The sequence below is a fragment of the Scardinius erythrophthalmus genome (genome assembly GCF_964197995.2).
Source record: "Scardinius erythrophthalmus genome assembly, chromosome: 5".
Lineage (NCBI taxonomy): Eukaryota > Metazoa > Chordata > Actinopteri > Cypriniformes > Leuciscidae > Scardinius > Scardinius erythrophthalmus.
In genome coordinates, this window is record NC_138225.1 from 29,684,951 (window position 1) to 29,710,360 (window position 25,410).

Consider the following 25,410-nt stretch of genomic DNA (forward strand, 5'->3'; position numbering starts at 1 on the left):
GGTAGAATGAAATGTCCTCATTCCTTTATATCCCCCGGGATTCGTGTGTGGTGCTGATATCTGTCTGTCATTAGCAGTCGTGCCCTGTTTCATACCACAGTCATGTTAAAAAAACATGAATATTTTCACTTATCCATAAATATTATACATAAACATTATCAGATCCATCGGCATGACGACAAGTTCCATGATTCAATGCTCATCAATCTAAGCCTTTGTTATTGTTTTGAAGAGGTTTGCTACCCCTAACGGCGAAAAAATACATATTGTACCTTTTATTTAAGCTAGATATTTACTCCAAAGGATTCAGAGGAAAGCTTTACCATTAGATGTTCCACTGTGTCTATATATTTAAAGTAGTAAAATAAATATTCTTGGCAAACACAGCCCTGGTGTGTATCCACACCCAGGTGTGATGGTCAGTATAGTCTCGTCCAGAGGTTAAGAACATTGCAGCATAATACATAAATAGCAGCACTGAGTAACTTCATTCCACAGATCAGAACAAAGATTGATGTGCTAAACGAATAATTCATGTGGTTGATAATTTGCACACACAAAAAAGTTCATTTTAATGTCTTTTCCTATCCAGCAAGTGTTCATCCCCTTAACCCTGTGGGTAGAAACTAAATAAAATGGTTTGTCTGTCTATGAATGCAGCTTTTGTCTTCAAATGAATGTAATTCCAGAGAAGCAGAACTTTGACTTCAGGCTAATCACACAGTTCTTTGAGTTCAACTGGTAATGATGTCATTGACAGACATGATATGAGGCTTAAGGGAAAAAGGTCCTGAAAACTAGACTTGATATTCCTTTCATTATCTTTTGTGACAGGTTAAGTGTCATTTTTCAAAAATGGGACGTCTGGGTCATATCTGAGACATAACGGTCATTATATTCCAAGCTATATGTGCAAAATGATATTACTCAGTTAATTTTAGCCGAAGTTTGGTAATCTTGAAAGGAACTTGTGCCGTACTGCACTTGGCCCCGGTGTAGCTCTGTGATTAAACAGCTGAGTAAAGGCTTAGTTTGGTTAGCCTCTTCATTTGAGCAGCTTCTGCTTAAAGATGTTCACATTTAATACATGGCACATCCTGCTAAGAGTGGCAACGCTTCTGTCTCCTATTCTACTATAAGATTAGATGTCTTGCTAATAGTAAAGATATGAACTATACGCAGCAGGGGTGGGGGGATCAGAATCACATCTGACTCAAGATGTCTCACCCATTATGGGCCTATAAGCAGATAAGGCCTATAGTTGCTCAGAGTGCTTGTTAAAGCATTTATCATGTGGGTAGATATTAATTGATTGCGGGAGAGCAGAAGTGTCTGTCAATGGCTTGAAGCGTCTGAGATACCCTTCCTAATGAGGCCTGGAGAGTTAGTCTTGACTGAAGTCTAGAGCATGGCTAAGCTCACTTCATCTTCATGTCACCGAACAATGCAGGGAAACCACCTTAAAGCTATCTTACTCTCTCCACTGTCATCTTTTCAAGCCTGTTGATTGGAATAGGATGGAGGAGTGTAGCTGACGTCACGCAAACAACGTGCGGTTCTCTTGAGCGCTGGGTGGATGAGTTGTGTTTGGCAGGTGGTTTTGCCATTGGATGTGTCAGATGAGTGTCTGCCTCCACTTCATACGTGAAACCTATAACTGAATCACTCAGCAAATACAAGCAAATTTCAAGATAAATTTTGTGCCCCCCATTATGTATGAGAATGCATTTTTTACATACTTTGTAAGAAAGTTGACACCTATAGTGCGCTGACATAAATCAGAACAGTAAGTAGGTCACATGTAGCACACTGACAGCTGGCCTGAACTCACAATGTTAACATCCTTGGAGAGCTTAAAATTGTGGGTTGATAAGACAGTGTGGCCTGTCTCAGTGTTGTGGAGATAAAGTCTGTCTCACATTCTCCCCTCTTTACCCCCCTCCATCATACCCTTGCCTGTCTTTTGTCTATGGAGAGATTCCATGCAGCTTTTTGACATGATAAACAAGAGTGGATGTTGCCAAAGAATTAATAAATAGTTCACACACAGATACAAACATGGATGCAGATAAACATGAGCCTGCGGTGGGTGGAGAAGTCCTGTTTAAGTCACCAGAGAGAAGCCTGTCATTTTCACCGGATGATATAGTCATGAATCAGCAGTGAAAGTAAAGTTTTAATGATGAACTCAGCAGAAAACACGTTGGCACAAACGTTTTCTAAATCTTACTGAATCAATTTCTGATTGATTTCAGTGATTTATACACTTTGGGGTTTTGGTTCTGTGTATATTATAATTAATTTGAATATAAATGTGACTCCCCTCCTCATGTGCATAAGTTCATGATGATCATGTTTGTAGCTACAGACTCACAATTTTATAATTAATGGCTATTAATAGAAAGACTCAATACAGAAACCCAGAAATTATTTTATTTTCTGTATATCTACACTAATTGCCATTTTCTTTCATTTTATCTTCATTGTTTTCCTAAGTGTTATCTTTGTTTGGATGTTCTGCACACAACCTCACAAGCCTCTCACATGGGCAACACCATGCCACTGTTTGTGTACTGATACCAGGAAACCTCCCTCTGTTCTCAGAATGTAAATCTCATCTTTTTCCTTCACGTTATGCACTTAATGACTTGTTTGGTGACTTTGTGTCCATGGCGCTAAATCTTATCCCTTATTTAACACAAACTATTAGTACGCATGACAGGGTTGTGCCTCATTCAGTTCACTGTGCCCAGTCAAGATAACAGTTTGTTTGCTGCAATCGATGTACTGACGTAGTCCTATGACTTCCTGTTTATGCTTTTTTTTTTTGTGGCTCAACTTCTTTGCATTTATGCTTCTTAAAAATATTCCCCATTGTATAACAGGTCTGACCTACTTTGCCTAGTCTGAAGATGAAGATGTTTGCAGTAAAATGTTACGCATCCGATTATGATAGCTGTGTAAAACACAGTTTGTAAGTTTGCCACTTGCATGAACAGAGGATGCATCATGTTAGCAACTTTATGCCAAGTGAGAGTACGTGTGAGTTTGTTTGATATGAATGTGAAAGACGGTTTTTAATGTGCATGTACAGTGCGTCTAAATGTGCGTGCTCATGACCTGCGGTTCACATCCAAAATCCACAATAACAAACATAGCTCAACTCTGCAGGAGACACTTCATAATGTTTCCCAGGCTCACCCTTCATCCACCCAGCCTAATTTATGTTTCTGCCCTCCATTTCCTTTGCTTTGCGCTGTCATAATGTCAGTATAAGAAGTCTGACTGTACATTATAGGCTCAGACACTTTCACTAACCTCACCTCATTATACATCATTCCATGTAAACCCTTTCATAGACAAATCCCACAATGCCCACATGTTCATAGTCTCTCACTCTCATTCTGGGTGCTCCAGAGAGGCCACAGGGGCATCATTTTCTCAGGGCCCACTGAGGCACTGGCACTGGCATGCCTGCTAGAGTCCAGCTGGGTCTAAGATGGATGGCAGAAAAGGCTGTATTGACTGAAGTGTGGGAACAGGGGCTGTATGTGCTTCACTAAAATCTGTGACTGACATCACTGGCAGGCTTTGTGCAATGACATCATGGACAGACCCAATCCGCAGTCTAGATGTTTGAGAAACGAGTTTTTTTTTAAGTGCTCATTGTTTCAAAATTGAAATACTATAAAAACGGAAACACCATGGTGATGGATGGGTGATATTTTCTGGGTGATGGGTCTTTCTCAGCACTTACTAGAGGTCTGTGTTGTGTTTTATACCAGTATTTATCACTAGAGGTCAGTATTACTTGCTGTGTCTGTTTAAGTATCTCAAACAAATATCAACGAGTTTCCCTGTCAACATATTAAAATGTTATTTTCAAGAAATTTTTATTTTTTAAGGCCCCCTCCCCCAACAATAGTTCATTGTTGTTGTCTTTTTAAGGAATCACAAGTGAATTGATGAATATATATGATGAATCGTTACTGCAGATTAATACAAAATATTTTACATTTGCTGAGACCCCCTACACTATCCCAGATATCAAACGTACATCGCAGAGATTTTGATGTGCGTGTTTTCATCTGGGAGACATCTTACTGCTCACCTGCAACGTGTCTATGAGATGTTTCCTGTCAAATGTTAAATAGACATTTAGAACATGTCTTTAAAATGCTTATACTCTAGAATGTATGTACAACTGACCTTTTAAAGACATTCATCAGATACACAGCAGAAGCTTTCCAGACGAAGTGCTCTTTATAAGACATCTTGGAGACGTACGTGTGCGTATATGCTTAGTGTTTATATAGATCTTTGTTGAGACAAGAGGGGCTTTCTGTTAGATTATTTCCTGTACAGAATTATTAGTAATTTATTTACAGTGCAGCTGTCACACTTATGTGGAAATGACAATTTTAATAATTAATACACATCTGAATACAGATCGTAATCTTGTTTTACCACGTAAACGGTCATCATTTACGAAAAAGAAGAGTGTAAAATAAAACACTGTAGCCTACGTGTTCCTGACTGTCAGTATGACTGAAACCTTGGAAGTTACTCTACGCGTGGTATCGCAATAAAATAACGTCTGTATCTATTGAATATGCGCCTCTTAAGTCCAATGATTAAGTAATGTATGTATGCCACTAGTTTTCAAACGCAACTACAATGTGTTACGGGACTTGCATTGTAAAAACATAAACCGCTCCGCCTGTCAGGGCGTGTTTGAGTCTAAACAAATGACTGGTAGATTGTGGGTTAACGGGCCGAGTGTTCCAGACGGGGCGGGGCCATCGGCCGCGATGGATTTGATTGGCTGCCAGTCACAGTGCCATGGATTCGGGGTGAGTTCAGTTTACGTGACGCTCGAGTAGGGGCGTGTCATTGGCGGAATCAGCTGTAGAAACAATAACACACCAACGACGCCCCAAAATGAGAGCTTATCTATAAATGTCAGTAATTTCAGGAGAAAGAGGCATCTTTGAGAGAGTGGGGATAGATGTAGCGCACTTCATGGTTGAGGTTTTCCACTGCATTCTGCAAACTTGTTTCAAGGGATCTCTTTCAGTTCAGCAGAGAAAGCGAGTGTGAAGATGCTGCCTTTGTGTCAGCCGTGACACGCCAGCGAGTTGAACACATACAGTCGAGAGTTTTTCAGAGACGTCTCAGTCATTTAAAGGTTTGATTTGATCTCCTGCACCCGGTTTAACGGGAGCTAGGAGGGAACCACGCGAGGACTGGCATGTGGGTCAATTCTGGAAGCGTCGGAAGGTAAGGTGAAGAAATTTAACTTTGTTTCACCTCGCGACAATCATGCAGCATTTGCGGATTCTTAGTTATTGTTACATTTTTGCACTGAACGATGCATCAAAACTGACTAGTAAAAACACCACCGCCCATCCTTAACGCTTGATGTTGGAAACTTATGGCAAGCTGTTTTAACATGTATTCATTCATTCATTCATTCATGCAACCTGCGTATTTTGTTACTGACTAGGATCTATTCAGTTAGTCACTCTCACATTACCATTTCCACTCTGTGGTTCACATATCAGCTATTCACTGTTTACTATTACCATTTTGTTATGTATTCACCATGTTTATGATAGGATAGATATCCCATTTTTATCAGTAACATTCTCTATATCACTAGATACAGTTGCTGTTTTATAATTAATAGAATCTATAGAATTGCTACTTTATAGTTCAATGAAAACTCTTACACCGTGACCACACATGACGTGCCGCGTGACAAAGTGACCAATGCAAATCCATTTGTCCTTAAATAATCCAATAGTAATCGGATTGATGGCTAAATCGGACTGAAAAGCCATCATGTAAACAATCTAATCGACCCGACTGAGCTCAATCTGAATGAAATTTCGATTGGATTGAAAGGGTCGGTGTTTTCCTTTTCTAATCAGATTCGAGAAAACGTAAACACTTGATTGGATTGAAAACTGAAACTGGAAAGGATTGCGCATGTGCAATGATGTATGACGTATGAAACGAGCTTCAGTTGTTGTTAAATATAATGTAATAAATTACTTGTGTTATTCTAAAATTCTCCTACCACTCATCTTCCGTGAAGTGGAGTCCCGGACAGCAACATAATGTCGGCCCAGATCCGGCCCACATCTGGTACACGTGGATTCCACACGCCCCAGATGTCGGCCGGATCTGGGCCGACACGATGTTGCTGTCCGGGGTAGAACAACATCCCATCAATCCTCACTTCATACTCTCCTCCACAGTAGGGTGACCATACGTCCTCTTTTTTCCAGGACATGTCCGGCCGGGATTTCGAGATCGGACAAAATATCCGGGATTCGGCTTTTGCTTTCTCGTCGCCATTCATTTTGTTTACATGCACACCTTTTGATTCAATAGGACTGAATTAATTGGTGAATCTGAATGTAGTGTTTACATGAACGCTAAACAAGTGATTGGTTGATGTGCGTTTTGCTAAGAAAATTCCTGTGTTTTCGTCTCGATCGGGATCCGTGTGAAGCAGAATGCATGACCTGCAAAGCTGGCACGTACGTGTCAGTGTCAAATAATGTAATAATAAACATAATGAATGGTGACTGTAGAAAGCAAAAGCCGAATCCCGGGCATTTTGGGCGATCTCGAAATCCTGGCCAGACATGTCCTGGTTAAACAGGATGTATGGTCACCCTACTCCACAGACACTTTATTTTGGGCTCGGGAAGGGTGTTTTTAACTGTTTGATAACTAGGCTATAAGCAGCATGGCAGACTGGTTCATGTACTCCAAATCAGAACCTGAAATTGAAAAATAAACAGTGGGAAACTGTATATTCATGCAGTGTGCGCATGTCAAAAAATATATTCTGATTGGAAGCTTGTGACATAGAAACGCGCACATCAACCCGATCACTTTATTTATCGTTCGTGTAAACACTACGTCCAGATTCATCAATCGGAATGAAATAGAATGGGGCATCAGTTTACTGGTTTTGATTTAATGATTTGTCATCATTTGTCAATATTGGCAGTGACTAGTAGCAAAGGAATACATACTAATGGTATATATGCTTGTTGCTGTTGGTATAATTATTATACCTAGTAGGCCTATATAGTGAATAAGTAGAACTATATAATAAATAGTTACTAATAAAATTGAAAAAAATGTTCTTTCTACTCGATTAAGTACCTTAGCATAACAATAGTTAGTCTTAAAGAATAAATGGCTTGCCATAGGAAGTGTGTCTTTGTATCGCGTTGCGGCAGCTGAAACTCTCCACCTTTTTCACTTTGGCCGGTTTGTTGCTATGCATCTTCTCAGTCTTCATAGTACCGTGTTTTATGTGTGTATGAATTCATTTTCCACAGCACACTCTGATTCGGTGGTGAGCATGTGCTTGGCTCACCTTTTCTCACCTATCTTTTTCTTTCTCTTTCTTAAATGAACTCACATTTAATTCACTGGCATTCTGTTTCATCTTAAAGCGAGAAATCCTCTTACTGAGAGAATTCACTACTGGTTTATATTTCTCAATGAAGCACATTCTGAATGGGGTGCTGAATTAGGGCTTTATACAACTATGAATGGGGGTTTGTCAATGGCCGTCCCTACATATTTTTACACTATACTTTTACACCTGATCTAATCACAAGAGAATATCTTGAGCATTTGAATTCTCTGAAATTCCACCATGATGTGTTTTTTTTTTTTTTTTGTGGCTTTGCATGCATGAGCCAAGTTCTCCCGCTAATGCTATTGTGAGATCTTACTGACTCTTTGTCCATTATAATCCAGGGACAAAGTGAAGTGTTTTAGTCTTTTGCTGATTCAGCAATCATTATTTTATGATGTGATTGCTAGGCTATATTATACAAGCATTGCTTGTCAGCAATAAACTGCTGCTTCACACTCATTACAAACTGCAGTTAACATCATGCTCTGTCATGCTGTTCAGAAATTGATAACACAAGTGTGTTTTTCGCTTTTTGTATGCTCACCTTATCTGACAATATTTTATCAGAATGACAAGTGCTGATAATCATAAAACAAATTCAAATTGTTGTGCGATCATCCATACCAAAAATGCTCTCAGATAAGCCAACCCTATCAGCGCTATTTGAATACATTCGCTTTAGCTAGTCCATTGAGAGCTGAAGTCTGGGGACTCTACCTTTCCTTTTTTTTTTTCCATGGGCTGACTTTAATGAGTCTCTCATTGCTGAGTTTGCTCTCAAGGGTAAAGGTACAGTTGTATTTATAGTGCACATGACAGCTTAGGTCCATAGGACTCATGACGCTTGTAGTCCATGTGGGCCACTGTGCTAAATAGTTAAACTCTTTTTGAAGACTTAATTGGTGGTTCACTGTTATGTATCAGCTTAACTTGTGCACATCTTGCTGTAATTACTACTTTGTTCTTGCTGATGTGAACTTGTTTGAGTATAGCATGGAGGACATGAGTGTCAGTTGGCTGCAGTTGCGATCAGTTTAAGGTTCATCAGAAAATACTAGCAAATTTATGTATATAGCCTACATATATTTGCTAGTATTTTCTGATGATGGCACGACGTCACATACATCAACAACATATGAAGCAGCCTCTATGGAAGACACTAGCACGCATTTCAGGCGTGAATCACGGCAGAGTCGACGAAGAAAGCGCGGTCGGAAGAGTCAAGAAAAAAAAAACGACGGCTCTGTGTGTTTGGTATTTACGACAGTGACGTTAAATACAAGTACTTCACAGCGACTCTAGGGGTCGCTGTTTGAGAAAAACAGAAACTGCATAGTGTGCCTTTAAGTTGCACTTAGATAAGTAAATACAAGTAAATATCAGGTATGTAAAAACAAATGATGCTAGTGCTTTCTCAGAACTAACTTCCCTTTTCAGAGCCATTTTCAATTACTTTTAACTGAAGGGGATTTTTTGCAAGTCGAGTCATAAATGTTGTAATTGCGAGTTCTGCGCATGTGAATGATTGAACAAAGTTGAAAGGGATGTATCAATTTGGCATATTACAGAAACACTGATCTGTATTATAGAGAACATCATAAAATATATCCATAATAATCTATGTAGAAAAGAAAAGAAAGCCTGTAGTGCTTTAAAATGGATAATTATGCAAGTTATTTTAATTTTACATGTTGTATGGAGTGATATAAATGTAGTTATTTGAGTTTACTGTTCATAATTTTGTTTTGTTTAGGCTGTTTCTAACTTGAATGGGTGACATGTCATAACAAAGGCCAAAATCGGAGGTATGAATTTCCCAGGTGCAACCTAACAGATTCATTTTGTCCAATGTTTTTACTTGAAAATGTTGTATCTATGTGCTATAGTTCTTTTAAAACCAGTTATCGTTTATTAATAATCGTTTTTTTTTTTTTTGTTTAAAAAATGCAAAGACATTCATACATGAAATGGGACTTAAGCATCCAGACACTTTTTGTGGCTACTGCATGTGAAGTAAATAAAATGTCCCTGATGCTATCACACTGACAGTAGATCTCAGTGATTCAGTGGTTAATTCCTCCATTACCCCCCAGTGACTGATGGCATTAAGGGGAAATATCTAACTCATTCTCTGATCTGAAGGACTCAGCACTCTGAACGACTTTGTGGCCTGCCTATAAAATGTAATTGATCCACTAAGAGACATAGACTCCTCGCAGTACAAAGGCATGTGGTGTAAGACACTCCAAGGTTCTATGCTGCAGTGGTACAGTTTGCTCAATGCTTGCTATTTTGAAGCAGTCTAGTATTTGGAAACAATGTAAAGTCTGGTGTGCAGCAAAACGCTGCTCCACTTTAACCTGTTTACTGGCAAGCAGGAGACCACCTCGTTACATAAGTTGTCTGTGCTCATGGCATACCCTATCTTCACATGTCCCCTCTATAAACACTTAAAATATGCGTATATAAACACCAATGTGGACACACTCAGGGCGAAACACTTGGCATGATGCATTGATGGAAAATACAGAAATTATTATGATAGGCAGGGGTTAACCCAGTGTATGTGTTAATATGATTTGGGTTGATTTAGTTTGTATATTTGGATTTTCTTTTTATAAAGAAGGGAAGTCTGGTTTCCGTGTAAAGGACGGGGGCTTGCAGGTGCTCTCTAAGAGCGAGGCTTAATCGTGGATTCTGGTTATGTGACGGCAGAGAGAGCAGCCTTTGCCACTGGAGCTGTTATGTAACACACACACAGTGCAGGAGGGGTGAGCAAGTCTCCGCTGCCCAGCTGTCTAGAAAGACAGCTGTACAGAGAGGGAAAGGACTGTCAAACTTACAGAAGAATACTCTTGTTTGAGATTTATCTCATGAGGAGATCTTGAAAATGTTCCATTTGAATCCGTAATTTAATTTTAGTGGTTGGCACTAGAAATATGTGGAGAGTGCTCTACTAAGTTATTATAGCCTACCAAAAGAGTCTATTGTCCATTAACTGCCATATTTGCTTGTGGGTTGTAGTTGGTCCACAATGCTGTGATATTCTTCTTTCTACCTACCTACATATTTAGATACACAAACACACACACACACACACACACACACACTGAGGCTGGCAGGACTGAATACAAGCAGACGAACTGTTGTGTGGGACGTACAGTGTTTGTGAATGGAGTGGGCGTCTGCCACGCGTCTCATCTCTCTTTCTCTATCTCTCGCTCATTCTTAGACCTCACCTCCCACTGTTTCTATCACTGCCTGTCACTAAAACAAGCGCTAGTGTGGCACACTGCTCGTCTCATTCCCCATGACAAAACACTGACTCACTCAACTGACTATGCTAAAAGCTTCATGAGACATCCATGTCTCTGGTATCATTGCTTTTATTATACACATTTGTTTGTTGTGTTTGTGTGTCACAAACGGAAACTATACTCAGTTCGTAGATATTCTGACCAAGTGTTCAGGGATAGACAAAAACACAACACTATAAATTGTCATCATTTAAAGGGTTAGTTCACCCAAAAATGAAAATTCTGTCAATAATTACTCACCCTCATGTTGTTCCAACCCCGTAAGACTTTCGTTCATCTTCGGAGCACAAATTAAGATATTTTTGATGAAATCTGAGAGCTGGTTCACTCCTTCATAGGCTGCTAGGTAATTGCAACTGCCGGCCCAGAAAAGTTAGTAAAGACATTGTTAAAATAGTCCAAGTGACTACTGTGGTTCAAGCTTAAGTTTATCATGCGACAAGAATACTTTTTGTGTGCAAAAAAACCCCCCATCTAACCCTTTAATCACCCACATGTTGATTCAGTTCTGTAAAAAATTCTTTCTTCTATGGAACTATTTAATGAAAATTAAAGGTTGTATCAGTGATTTCAGGCCCCCCAAAAAATCTAATCTTTCCTAACTCGTGCTCGTGCACGGCTGCATGCGAAGTCGGAGCTGAAGAAGAAGCTGGCTCAAAACCTCACAACACCCTCCCCCTGTCTGTGATTGGTTGGAACACTATTTATTTTGGTTTTGAGTGGTTGGTGAAACCAATTGTTGTTGTGTGCAGATCTCAGAGCCTAGGCTGCCTACAGAGACGCGTTTTTTTGACGGCATGCTTATGGGGCGGGCAGCTAGCGGATCGTTTGGAAAGATTAGATGAATGTGAGGTGTTTTTTTTTGGGCCTGAAATCACTGATACAACTTTTAATTAGGCTGTCAATCTTTAAAATGACACACACAAAATGTTTTATTAATCCAAATAAGTTGTGCAGGATATCTCAAATCTTCTGAGGCTGTACAGTAACTCAGTGTAGGGTGTGAGAAACAGGCTGAAATTTAAGGTATTATTCACCAATAATGTTTCTCAGTGCCATTTTTCAAAGGAAGTGAAGATTTTCATTGAATAGTGACTTAAATTTGAGGTGTTTCTCATAGAAAGCTATCATAAAGTTTCCATTTCCATTTTCTTATGATCAACAAGTATGCGTTTATTTAATCAAAAATATGGTAAAAACAATATAACTGAGAAATACTTTTACAATTTAAAATGACTCCAGTCGTCAGTGTTCTGCTGCTTAAGAAACAATTATTATCATTTGTTGGAAACAGTTGTGCTGCTGTATATTTTTGTGGGAATAAAAAATCTTACTGACCCTAAACTTTCGAACAGTAGTGTATTATAAAAAAAAAAAAAATCACCTTTTATATTCCAAAGCAGATGGAAAGTCATACGGGTTTGGAAAGACACAAGGATGAGTAAATGATGACAGAATTGTCTTTTTTTACGTTTTTTTTTTTTATTGAACTATCCCTGAATGTAATTGCAAACATGTAGGCCTATAGGAATTGACAATGTGTAGAGAGTTAAATTGTGGAAACATTGTGGTTGATTGTTCGAAGTGCATAAGCTTGCACTCACACCTCTGTACCACCGCCCCACTTTTTGCACGCTGGGAAAACATACTCAAGTCTGTTTCTTTGAAAATTTGGTAAAGATCTCCCAAATATTTTTTTTTTTAAATATGCAGTCATGATAATCTTCACCTTAATAGCATCCTCTATAAATGTTGGTGACTCTCACACAACAGCTATAAAGATTGCTGTTAGATAACAGAAAGATCTAGTCACATTTACAGCTCAGCTTCATCAGCCCGTAGTGCCACCGTTATGTAACCTGTTAAAGAAGCTTCCTCCAGAGCACCCTTAACACTGACAACATTTCACAGAGATGTCTCTGAAACCTTCTTTGCTGATCCAAAATCTCAAAACTGGCTGTAACATTCCCCTCATGAGGAATTAACTGAGCACTGGTGCTCTAGATAAAACGTCTCTTGACCTATTATAGGCTATTTTGACACATTACTAATCTTTGTCTGATTGCCACCTTGCTACTGAGAATGAATTGAGTGAATGAGAATCATTTTTAGTTCCCTGTATGTCACTGGAGGCCAGAACTGTGACGTCTTTGTCAGTGGAACAATAAACAGTGGCGTATTAATCTTTCATGAGCTCTTTTTATGGAATGTTAGCTGTCTTGGATAGCGGAGCTCAGAACGGGTTGTAATGTATATGGCTGTATCACTTTAGCGGTATCAAAAGAATGCACGGCTCTTAGTCGGCCAAGAGTGTTGCCTGTGTGTTTATTCATGGAAATGCTTTATTGTTTCCCGGAAAGTTAATTGATTTGTGCAGCTCAGGACACTTTTAGTGCATTTATCAAGGGTAATTCAAGCCATAGCGGGTGCACTTTTAAAGCCACAGAGGAGTTATGGTTCCCAAAATCATTTGTACTTAATTTTATACAGCCTCTTGTGTATTAATATAGATTTTTTTTTTTTTTACAGCTCATTGTACAGCTTATTGAACAAATGTCTGCATTCATTACAAAACAAAAATCTCTCATTGTTTTAATGAAAAAAAGCACATCTCACGTTGCTTGGTTTTGTTTGAACCTAAATGAGAACTTGCTAGTTGTCATGGATATTAAGTTACAGTCGTATGTGTTGGCACGCAAGTCTCCTAATGATTTGTTTCAGATGCATCCCTCTGCAGGTTTTTTTTTCTCTTTTCTCTGCAGTCTTGATACTTAGGAGGTTTAAGTCAATGTTTATGTTCAGGAACCCGGGCAAAGCGTGAGAATTAATGCTGTCTGGTTTAGCTGTGTTCTCTCATACAAATCAGCATTACCACCGGGCTTTGACCTTAGTTAGCTTCAGGTGGATTCTTCCGAAAGAAGGAAAAAGTGCTAGATGCACTTGTTCACGTCGACTGACGCGGTACAGCCAAGTGCAGAACTGTGTTGGCTGTCTTTGTTGTTCCTTCCTCAGACAGAAATAGCACCTGACCCAGATTTTTGTTTAAACTTTGAACATTTGGTGAATGAGTAGTCAGTATTGATGTGGATGTTGTTTTGAGTAACCACAATAATTGGAGTGAATTATTATCGTTTTCCTACCATCATTTTTTGTTTGTTATAACTTATTTGTATTTTTGTTTTGTTTGGACTTTTTGTCCAAATTAGAATATTATTCGATATAATAATGATTAACTATTTATCTCTATTTTGCTGTCTTTCAGGGCCCTCTCCATGGATATAGACACAGATTATGAGCGACCCAATGTGGAGACCATAAAGTGTGTGGTGGTGGGTGATAACGCGGTGGGCAAGACTCGGCTGATCTGTGCCCGTGCTTGCAATGCCACCCTTACTCAGTACCAGCTGCTTGCCACCCACGTGCCAACTGTCTGGGCCATCGACCAATACCGTGTGTGCCAGGAGGTGGGCAGACCTTTGGCATATTGTGTACATGTTGAAGAACATTATGTGTTGACATAAATAGTGTACTATAACTGTACATACATTAACCAGTGTATTTACTGCATATACTTTAGTATATCAATATATTCTTTAGTTTATATAAATTAGTTATAAATTGTATAAATATGTATCTACGATTTGTTTACTTGTAATTGTAAAAAGCTCATTTAGTTTTACTTTTTACTTGTTGTTAACTGTCATAATCCTAGCCAGGCAATTTCAAATGTGACATTTGTTCTTTATAAACTTGCCAGTTTAATAAAGCTCAATATAATAAATATAATGTGCTTCCATTGGTGTGCTGGTAAAATGAAACCTTACTTAACTAGGTGCTGGAGAGGTCACGAGACGTGGTGGACGAGGTCAGTGTCTCTCTCCGGCTGTGGGACACATTTGGAGATCATCACAAAGACAGACGCTTTGCTTACGGCAGGTCAGTTACGCAACATGGACCTGGATTTGAACTCATAGTGCTCAGTGTGCCGTCATTGCACGTCCAATAAACCATGTCACAGAACCCTTGCCTTGACACCCACACACAATTCATGTCCCACAATACCGTTGCTCAGATCAATCTTCCATTTGTTTTTGTTTTTTCTGATATCTCTCCATTCTTGGCTGTGGCATGTGTTGCCCTGCCAAGCTTTGGTTATTGCCCTAATCCTCCCAGCTGGGAAGGTAATGTGCTGTAAGCCTAGCCAAAGAGCACTGCGTGGAGGCTCTTATTCTCAGCGCAGTGCAGGGCAGCGGAGGATCAATGGATCAGCAGTGATGCTTTGGCTCAGGGCAGTGCAGCAGATCACAGTAGCTGCTAAACCAAGCAGAGAGATGGGTCAGTGAATGAGGGAGAATGACACTGTTCCTAAATGCTTACAGTGTTTACATCTAAGGGTGTGTTCACACTTGTAGTTCGGTTCCCTTGTTTTGGTCTGGACCAAAAATTTAAATGATGCATTTAGTCCTGGTTCGCTTAACGTGCACACTGTCATTTTTAAGACCAAACTTAAAGATTCAAAAACAAAATAAACGGCTTTTATGACGTACATTTTGTGACAGAACTCATCGAACATCCAAAACAATGCTGTGTGCTGGGCTAAACGCATCCATATGATAGCATTATTACCAGCTGAGAACTCATGAAGAGCTCATAAAATGAATTATAAAAGAGTCAAAACAGCCCCAGGAACAGATCAAGAGACCCAACTTTTCAGCGGTCTGAATCCGCTTGTTTGATGAGCACCAAGGTTCATTTGCATTAAACAATAAACAATTTGATTGCATTAAATACAAACTATCAAGCAATAAATATATTTAGTGGATGCATTTTGCCCACATATACTTTTTTCTTAATATTTATGTTTTTCAGTAAATACTCATTTTCTGAGAAAAAAAAACTGGGACTGAACCTTTTCCAGCCCAGATCTTTAACCATACGCACAACCGTTCAAAAGTTTGGGGTCAGTAAGATTTTTGTACTGTTTTGTACAGTAAGAAACATTTCTTATTACTATTAATGTTGAAAACAGTTGTGCTGCTTAATTTTTTGTGAAACCAATCATTTTTTTTCAGAATTCTTTGATAAATAGAAAGTTCAAAAGAATTATTTATTTGATATAGAAATCTTTTGTAACATTGTAAATGTCTCAAATACTTCTGATCAATTTAATGCATACTTGCTAAATAAAAGGATTAATTTATTTTCTAAAAAATCTTACTGACCCCAAACTTTTGAGTTGTAATGTACATAGTATAAGAGCTCATGGCAAGTGAGGTTTTGATTATGTTATTCATCAATAATGTTATAGCATTGTGAATGTGTTTTAGTATTACTTGTGTGACAGACACAGAGAGAGAGAGAGAGAGAGAGAGAGAGAGAGAATGGAAGACAAAGAGAAATCTGTGTGAATGAATCAACAGGATGTGTGTCTGTGAGATCAGACACGTCCTGTGTGTGTGCAGAGTACTAAGGCAGATGCAGTCAGCTGATAAAACATTGTTAATGGTGGTGCCCTGTTATGGAAACAGAATCAGGTGACCTTCACCCCCAGTGTCTGTTACTCAAGCTAAATACACACCCACACAGACACATTTAACATTTCTTGAAAATGTTTATCAAAGCCTAGCTGAGTCCATTAATTATTTGTGAACATAAACTGACAAAACACATTGTGAAACGCAAGTGAAACTATCCTAACTTATTTAGATGTTTAGGTAGATAAGGAAAAAACCTCTGGAGGAACCATGATTCAGTGGGTAAGTCCTCTTCCACGAGCTGACACATATTTATACATGCATATCATCACACGCGCGTTGTGTTTTCATGTTTAATGGAGACTTTCCATAGACATAATAATTTTATGCTGTACAAACTGTATATTCTATCCCCTTACAATAACCCTACCCCTGAACCCATCACACACAACTTTCTGCATTTTTACATTTTCAAAAAACATCACTTAATTTGATTTATAAGCTTCATAAGTTTTCCTCATGGGGACCAAAAAATGTTCCTACAAGGACAAGGATTTTGGATATTGCCATCAATCCGGGGACTTTTTTTCCCCATAATGTAGAGTTTACCAGGCCACACACAAACTGATACCATCCTCATGCTATGGTACTGCCAAAAGTTATATTCTTTGCTTTTTAATGTTTATTTTTGTTTGTTTGTTTGTTTGTTTTTCTTGGAATATTTAGGCTTATTTGTATGTTTAGATGTGTCTCTGTGATCGAGACTCTGTTTACAGTGTAGTCAAGCAGACCCGTAGTCAGGAGTTTGAACTTAGACATGCTCTACATAGCGCTACAGAACACCACACACACTGATTACATAACACAGTCCTGTATGACCCTCAGCACTCGTTTTTACAGCGGTTATTATTCACTGAGAAATGGTGAATGATTGTGGATACACCTGTGGTTGTGGTGTGTCAGTCTGTTTTTTATTTGTCTTATCACTGACCCATTTCCACATATTCTTGCAAACGTTCCCATGTTCATGAACGTACACACACTAACAGAGACACAGACAATCGTCGACTTTGACCCCTGGAGGCTGTAAGTCTATTTGCACATATACCTAGTATGCAGGGTTTGAAATGAACTGTTTCACTCACCGGCCAATTTGGCAACTAAATTTTGAAGTTACCAGCCATTCAGAACTTCTACTAGTCGAACCCCCCCCCCCCCCCCCCAAAAAAAAACAGATTAACTATATCACAGCTTATATATATATAGTGTGTATATATATAGTGTGTATGTATATAGTGTGTATGTATATATATATATATATATATATATATACATACATATACATATACTGTATAGAAATGCAGTATAGAAATATAAATACTTTTAATATTTTTATAAGTAAATATTTTTTTACTTATAAATATATATTATTTTTTTTTTTGACTAGCAAAAGTTCTGAATGAGACACATAGGCCTATATAGTATAATAAAATTTGTATTTAATACATTCATTTCTTATTGAACAAAAATCCTGTCATCCAGCCATCTCCTCCCTTCTTCTTTCGTCCTCATCCTTTTCACCAAAAATGTGTTTTACGTGGACAGATCAATACAGTACAAAGAACATCAATAAAAAGTTGGATGTTGGAAAATAACAATAACTTTTCTGTTAACCAAATGCATTTTAATCTTGGCTATTGATTCAATTCAAATGAATGATGTGCATGTTCAAGTAAGCCAGATATGTGCAGATTCTGCACAATATGCTTAATATATCAAGATGACTCACGAGTTGAGTGTTCGCGCTAAAGTCGCAGATTTGGCCTATACAAGCTTCCCCAGCTGAGGTTAGTAAACATTATAAGTAACCCGCCAAATTGGCTAGTGATTTGACAGCGTTACCCGCCACAGTAGATTTTTACTCTCATTTGGTGGGTTGGCGGGTGTTAATTTCAAACCCTACTAGTATGGCTTAAAATGCTGTTTAGTAATGAGTCTTAGCTGATCTTGCTCAGACTGTATATAGGCAATCCCATTGCAATGTCAACATTACCATATATTTTCTAAAGGAAGTCAACATGTTATAATTGTCCACTTTGCTAATTTTATGTTTTCAGGGAAATTCCATTGTTTAATCATCACACATGAGGTGTTCGCCAATAATAAAGCAAAATTTTTGAGAAGCCATATTGTTTCAAAAAAGTAATAGTTCTAGATTTTCACTTTGTTGTCAATAAGTATTTCCCAGAAAGATTATATCAAAGAAAGAAAGAAAGAAAATCTCTTAGAAATGTTGTCTGAGAAACACTCTCTGTCATATTATATCTATAAACATGCACATGAGCACTTTCCACTGTAAATGCATAACTGTGATGAGATCCGCTAGACCAAGTTTGTTTACATTACAACAACAATGCAGTGCTCCATTAGTCATTCTTGTGTATGCTGGTCTCACATGATGAGCTTGTGAGTGCAGCTGTGAAATATGACATGGTCGGACGACTCGCTATTATTAGACCAGCGCTGGTTATTGAGTCAGATGAGATGCTTTAATGACGTGCGCAACACCTTGCATGCAGACACATTCACTGGAAGAGCACACATGCATTAATACACACGCAATCACACAATCATTACTCTATTTGGCTGCTCACTCGCTCACTGTTTCTTTATGAAGTTCATTTATGCCGCAGGGGAAATGGTCATACCTCTACTTTCATTATGAGCTGGTGATCTTTGGATTTGCATTTATGCAAAAATCTCATTTATGAATGAATGTTAAAGCCATTAAACTTATATAATTGTAAATAAATATCACTTTGCATATAATTGTGCTACAACAATACACTTGTAAAATCATTCTCCATAATATAATATATAAATATATAATAAGTCTGGACTTATGACATTTGGAAACCAAGGAAATCTCTTTGCAGCTCACAGTAGTTTTGTTTGTTGCATTTCACAGTTTTTATTCCAATAACAGTGATTCACTGTCCATTTTAAAGCCTCTGTGTAGGATGATTAGTGTCCAGGGTTTGCCAATTTCCTGCCTATTACATGATTCCTTCGGATGTATTCTCTTTAAATAAATATATTTCTTTCTCTCTGTGTGTTTAGATCAGATGTGGTGGTGCTGTGCTTCTCTTTGGCCAATCCGAACTCCCTGCGCCATGTCCGCACGATGTGGTTCCCTGAGATTAAGCACTTTTGTCCCCGCACCCCAATCATCCTGGTGGGCTGCCAGCTGGACCTGCGCTATGCTGATCTGGACGCTGTTAACCGGGCTCGCCGGCCTCTGGCCAAGTATGACCACATCCTACACCCACTCGTAGCACATATTATGTTGTTAAACTTCAGTATGAAGAGTTTTTCATTCTTTTTTGAGCTTCCGATTTGAGAGGATTCTTGTGCTTTTTGTGGTCAGTTATGCATTTGCTACACTTGCCTTTGATGCCTTGTAGGGTAAGATGGGTAATATACCCCCATATATTGTATATAAAATTGTAAAAATGGTTGGTATGATTGAAGAAAAAAATACTCTATTTTAATTTTTAATTAATACTTCAATTCAGTAAGGACACATTAAATTGATTTAAAAAAATGACAGTAAAGACATTAATAATGTTTCAAAAGATTTCTATTTCAAATGAAAAACTTTCCATTCATCCATGGCTACCACAAAAATGTTAAACCAAATAACTTTTGTCAACATCAAAATTATATAATATTTTAGTGATAACAAGAAAAAAACTTTTGACCACTATTTCTGAAGGATCATGTGACATTGAAGACACTGATGATGCTGAAAATTCAGCTTTGTAATGATGCTGAAAATTCAGCTTTGCCATCACAGGAATAAATTACGTTTTAAAATATATTCAAATAGAACACAGTTCTTTTAAATTGTAATATTATTCAACAATATTACTGTTTTACTGTTGTTGTTTTTTATCTCATAAAGGCAGCCTTGGTGATCATAAGAGTCTTTTGATAACATTACAATCAACAAATTTTTTTTTGAATAGTAGTGTATAGTCTGTCTGGCTTTAATAATGCTTGTGTTTTTTCTTTAACTGTCCCCCTCCTAGACCCATCAAACCTACAGATATCCTGCCCCCAGAACGAGGCCATGAGGTCGCTAAGGAACTTGGCATTCCATACTATGAAACAAGCATTGTCGCTCAGTTCGGTGTAAAGGATGTGTTTGACAATGCTATCCGTGCTGCGCTCATCTCTCGACGCCACCTTCAGTTCTGGAAGTCCCATTTAAAGAAGGTTCAGCGTCCCCTCCTCCAGGCCCCCTTCCTCCCCCCCAGACCACCACGACCTGTGGTGGGCATCCCCGATCCTCCTCCCATGGATGGCGAAGGTCCGGACTCTCTTTTCTGCCAGCTGTTGTGTGCAGACGTCCTGTTCCTCCTCCAGGCCGGGGCCACTCGTGTCTTTGCCCACAAGATGTACCTGGCCACTTCCTGCTCAAAGTTCTATGACCTTTTCACTATGGACCTTGGAGCGGCAGGGCTGGAGAAGGAGGATGAGGAGAGCTCGGAGGGGAGTGAGGAAGAGGAGCAGAGCCGAAGAGGAGCCAAAGAACAGGCTGGGCGTACCAAGAGCCTGGACATTGATAAGGAGGGTGAAGGTGGCACTAGGGGTTCAAATAGGCTGCTCATGTTGCAGCAGGGCTCACTGAGGACTTCACAGAGTGATAACGCTCTGCCTGCCAGGGGCCAGTGCTCTTTGGGACCCCTGGGAACAGGCCGTGCTCTTTTGGGATGGGGGCGTGGTTTCCTGGGGGTTTACCTGGAGATGGTGGATGACCCTGTGACAGGTCGGCCGAGACTCATGACAGTAGTATCTATGGATGAACTCATTCAAAAAGGGCCTTTCCAGGTAAGAACAAACTTAAGGCCAATTCACACTGCACCAACAGATGCCGACAGACAGCAACAGACACTTTATCGGGTTTTGTCGGATCAGAGTCGGCGTCAGTCGGCTCTTGTTTAGGCCAATTAAAACGTTGAATCGCTGTTTGTCACGTCGGTGAATGTCTGAGAAGTGACGTACTGTAATCAGGTGACTGTCGCCGTTGGTCTGCATCTGTTGGTGCAGTGTGAATTGGCCTTTAGATGACATACAGTATTATAGCGATGACCATGATGCCATTGCATGTTTTTTAGGAATCTCTATGAAATCTCTGCGGCGGTGTCACATTATCTGTTTTCCCTTGTCTCGGCTCTTTTAGGCAGTGCTGCAGTACCTTTACACGGGTCACCTGGATGAGAAACGTGGGGATCTGATGCAGGTTGCCACCATCGCTGAGCTTCTAGAGGTCTTCGACCTGCGTATGATGGTGGCCAACGTACTGAACCGTGAGAGCTTCATGAACCAGGAGATCACCAAAGCCTTCCATGTGCGTCGTGCCAACCGCATCAAAGAGTGCCTGAGCAAGGGTGCCTTTGCTGGTAGGCAATCTGAAATCAGGGTCAAACATGCATTACGTATTTCTCTGAGGACGCATTAATATAGTGTCTATCGATCTATCTAATTCAAAGCAGCGCCATCTTTGATTTTCAATGGTAATGAAAGCGAGGCTGCGAGGGATAGACATGCAACTTTTCAGTGGGTTGTACTGTTATTTAATGTGTTTTGGGATTGTTCTGCTGAAGAAACAGTGCTAAAATATCTTTCCAAGCTGTGGAAAATGATAAGTGATCTAGGCGCTTTATATAGCTTTTTACAGTGGATGCCATTGAAAACACAGTAAGTCTATCACTTACAGCCCCGCTTTCATACCTGTCATGGCGCTGCTCTGAATAAGGTCTATATTGTCGATGTTAGATTAAACTCATAAGGAAAATCAGTTCATATCATTTTGTGACACAAATGTCCTGACAAATTTTATCTATCGTATTGTGAAAATACCCTGCTATCTATCTGTTTTATCGTTTTACACTGAGATGCTGAATCAAGTCTTTTCTACAGTTTTCAATCTTCAACTTTAATGACTTTTGACAACTTTTGATGTTGCTGAGGGAATGAGAAAAAAATTAATGAAGTTCTAATTGATTTTTTTGACTAATTAACTGTCCTAATTTGGATAATTCTGATTCTTCTGGAGGTTCTGGTGTTATTGACTATATCTAATCTCACATTCAAAAGGTTTCCGTAGTGACACCATTGACTTGAGCCTCATGAGTTCTATTTTCAAATCCAGAATCCTGTGGAATTGGAATAGAATAGTTTATACTCTAGAGCGTCAATTTGCACAATTTGTCTTTCCTTTCCTTCATTCAGTCTCTGTTTTTTGTTGTTGTTGTTGTTGTTGTTGTTTTGAGAAAATACCCAGTGGAGTGCTTTAAAATATCCTTTCATTTGCTGTCAATTAATATTTGCATATTGTGAACGTGTTTGCATTTCTGCTTTGTGGTGTTCTGTGTCGCTTAATCTCTGTTATTGTCATGTCTTGTGTGTTGTGTGCATGTTTGTCATATTTAACCTTTTAATAATTAACCTCAACACTCCTGTACTCTCCACTTACACCTGTTTATTTCATTGCATCCTCTGCAATTGTCACAATCTAATTACTCAACCATGAAGGTGCTTCTCTCATGTTTGAAAACCTGAATGTTTGTCATCTCCATTTTGGCCAGAGGACTACTTGTACATTTCCTAAAGCCGGGGACACACTTAACGACTGTAAGTCCGATTCTGAATGTAATTTGATACTTACGACTGATCATAACCAAACGCGCAGAGTCAGAGACAGTTGCGTTCAGTCTGTGTTCACAGTCGCTGTTTAAAATGTGCTCCAGTCGGTGGGAACAGTCTGTGTACAGTAAGTGTGTTCAGTTCAGTCTTAGAATGTTTCAGCTAGTCATTAAGTGTGTCCCCAGCATAAGGCTATACTGAAGATTAGAAACCAAATCATTAGAGATTTATTTGCTTTCCCCGTCAGAGTGAAAAAATCAGCATTGAATTTAATTAGTTGCAGTTTTCCCATCATACCCTCCTGATACCCGCAGCATAATGCTAAGCAACCTTCCAACATCATCTGTTGTTTAACGTATTTAGTGAGCATGTGGAGTCATCCATGACAGTCTCTAAAGGATTCGCTGCTAAAATAAATTTGCCCCCTATATGGTCTGGCCCTCCCTTCACTTTTTTCTGTCTTCTTATCCTTAGCCTTGTCAATCTGTCTATTTATTATCGGTCTGTGTGTCTATTTGTCTTCTCGTCTGTCTCTTTGTGTTCGTCCGTCCACCTGTCTCCCCCTCTGTAGCCTCGACTCTGTGACACACGCCGAGATGTGTGCTCTTTTCCTCCTGGTTTTAGATGTGGTGTTTCGATTAGATGACGGATATCTGCCAGCCCACAAGCCACTGCTCATCTCAAGCTGTGATTGGATGGCAGCCATGTTTCGTGGATCCTTCATGGAGAGTTATATTGAGGAGGTGAGCAGAGATTTTAGTGATTCATATTTCATTAAAGCAGGATCATGTCGCAGTCTATGCTAAGGTCATAGACAAATACTGATATGCTTAAAAGAAGATTTATCTGAGAAGCAAAACTGCATAAGTATTAAAGATGTGGTCTCATTTACTGTTGCTTGATGAAATGATGAAATTTCCCCACACAAATTTGATTGAACTTTGGCACGTGACCAATAGGAAGCTGCTTGTTTTGAAAGTGACCTTTATGCATCTCTACACTATTGACCATTTTTTATGCATTGCTTCACTATTGAATTAATTTGTTTTTTTAACAAAATGTTGCTGATATTTCGTGCTAAAATGTGATTGGGCTGTAAGAAGTGTATTTTGTCTTACTACTGCCACTGCCGCCTGAAGTGATTTTTCACTTGTTTTTGACTTTTATACTTGGGTTAAAATTAAATCTACCAGTGCAGTAAGACAAATACACTTGTGGTAGGTATTGTTAAATTTTTTTACTCTCACACCGTGTCTACACCAGATGCGAGTGACGCAATACGACAAAAGCAAATATAGCCCATTATAATTAGTGATGCTGTCTACACTAGATGCAACACGACACAACAAATCCCCGAAACTGATGTCCCTATTTCTGACTTACTCCAAATGCTCGTGATACTTCTGATACGAAGAACCAATAGATTTGCAACGGTCGCTTTGTCCGTGACAACTGTCATGTCCAGTGTAGACACTTTGGTAGTTACCGGTATTTTTGACATCAGTAGTCTGCCATATGGGTTTGATTTGATCTCAACAGAAAATTGGCTACAACTATTTCACATCTTTAGAGTTTCTCCTAAATTTATTTATGGACCCACAAAGTAATGACTAGACTCACACATTGATCCTTTTCGTACCCTGGAGCTCTGACAGATCCCACTAAAAAAGTGGCACAGGTAGTTAAAACTAGGCCACCTCTATGACAGCCTGACCCACATTGATGCAGCTGCGACTGGAGACCGTCTCATCCATGTGGAGGAATTAACAGCCCCGCAGGACTAAACAGGCCTCTGAGGAAAGTGCTTCAGGCAGACTGTTGCCGAGACTGAGAGGAGGTCCTGTGCCAGCGGGAACACACGCTGAGATATATCTGCTTTCTGTCTGCTCTCTTATATTCAAAAGAGGGACACTAGAAAGGGTCTAGAAAGATTTATTTGCTGTGATTGCGGTTGTAGACCAACTTTAGGAGTTGGTATAGTTTTGACATTATGGTAGAGTCATATTATTATAGGTTGGAATCAGTTGTAATTGTTTTACTTGAAAAAAATAAAATAAAAATTAAGTCGCTGTATGAGTTTCCTTTTGAGAAAGAATTAAATTTAAAAAAATCAAAAATCGAGTAAAAACAGTAATATTATGGAATATTTTTGCCATTTAAATAACTTCTTTCTTTTTTAATATATTTTAAAATGTAATTTACTTTTACTATTTAGCTGTATCAAGCTCATATTTAATTTCAGTAATTTCACTTAAATGACAATGAAAATTACCTATGAATTGTCATTTAAGTGAAATTACTGAACTTAAATATACAAGCTTGAAAAGAACGATCATTCTAGAAGAAAATTTCAGATGGCACTTAGAGGCTTTTGCATCTGAACTCTTCATACACTAATTCGTTCCCTCGTTTTACTAAATCATGGCCACGTTGTAATAAGTCGTTCCCTTGTTTTAGT

General features: G+C 38.9%; 1 protein-coding gene across 4 annotated transcripts in view; it reads left to right on the top strand.

Moving 5' to 3' along the window:
- Positions 1-25,410, top strand: part of rhobtb4 (Rho related BTB domain containing 4) — a 56,025-nt gene that overhangs the window by 12,260 nt on the left and 18,355 nt on the right. For 3 of the 4 annotated variants that reach the window (XM_081367229.1, XM_081367228.1, XM_081367230.1), the window contains 6 exons: positions 14,030-14,231; positions 14,600-14,703; positions 19,362-19,547; positions 20,333-21,134; positions 21,487-21,706; positions 23,577-23,695. In XM_081367229.1, coding sequence (XP_081223355.1) covers positions 14,040-14,231; positions 14,600-14,703; positions 19,362-19,547; positions 20,333-21,134; positions 21,487-21,706; positions 23,577-23,695 — 1,623 coding nt within the window. In that variant the 5' untranslated portion in view covers positions 14,030-14,039. Of the gene's footprint in view, positions 1-4,983; positions 5,281-14,029; positions 14,232-14,599; positions 14,704-19,361; positions 19,548-20,332; positions 21,135-21,486; positions 21,707-23,576; positions 23,696-25,410 lie in introns of those variants that run through there. The other variant, XM_081367227.1, reaches the window with a different exon arrangement.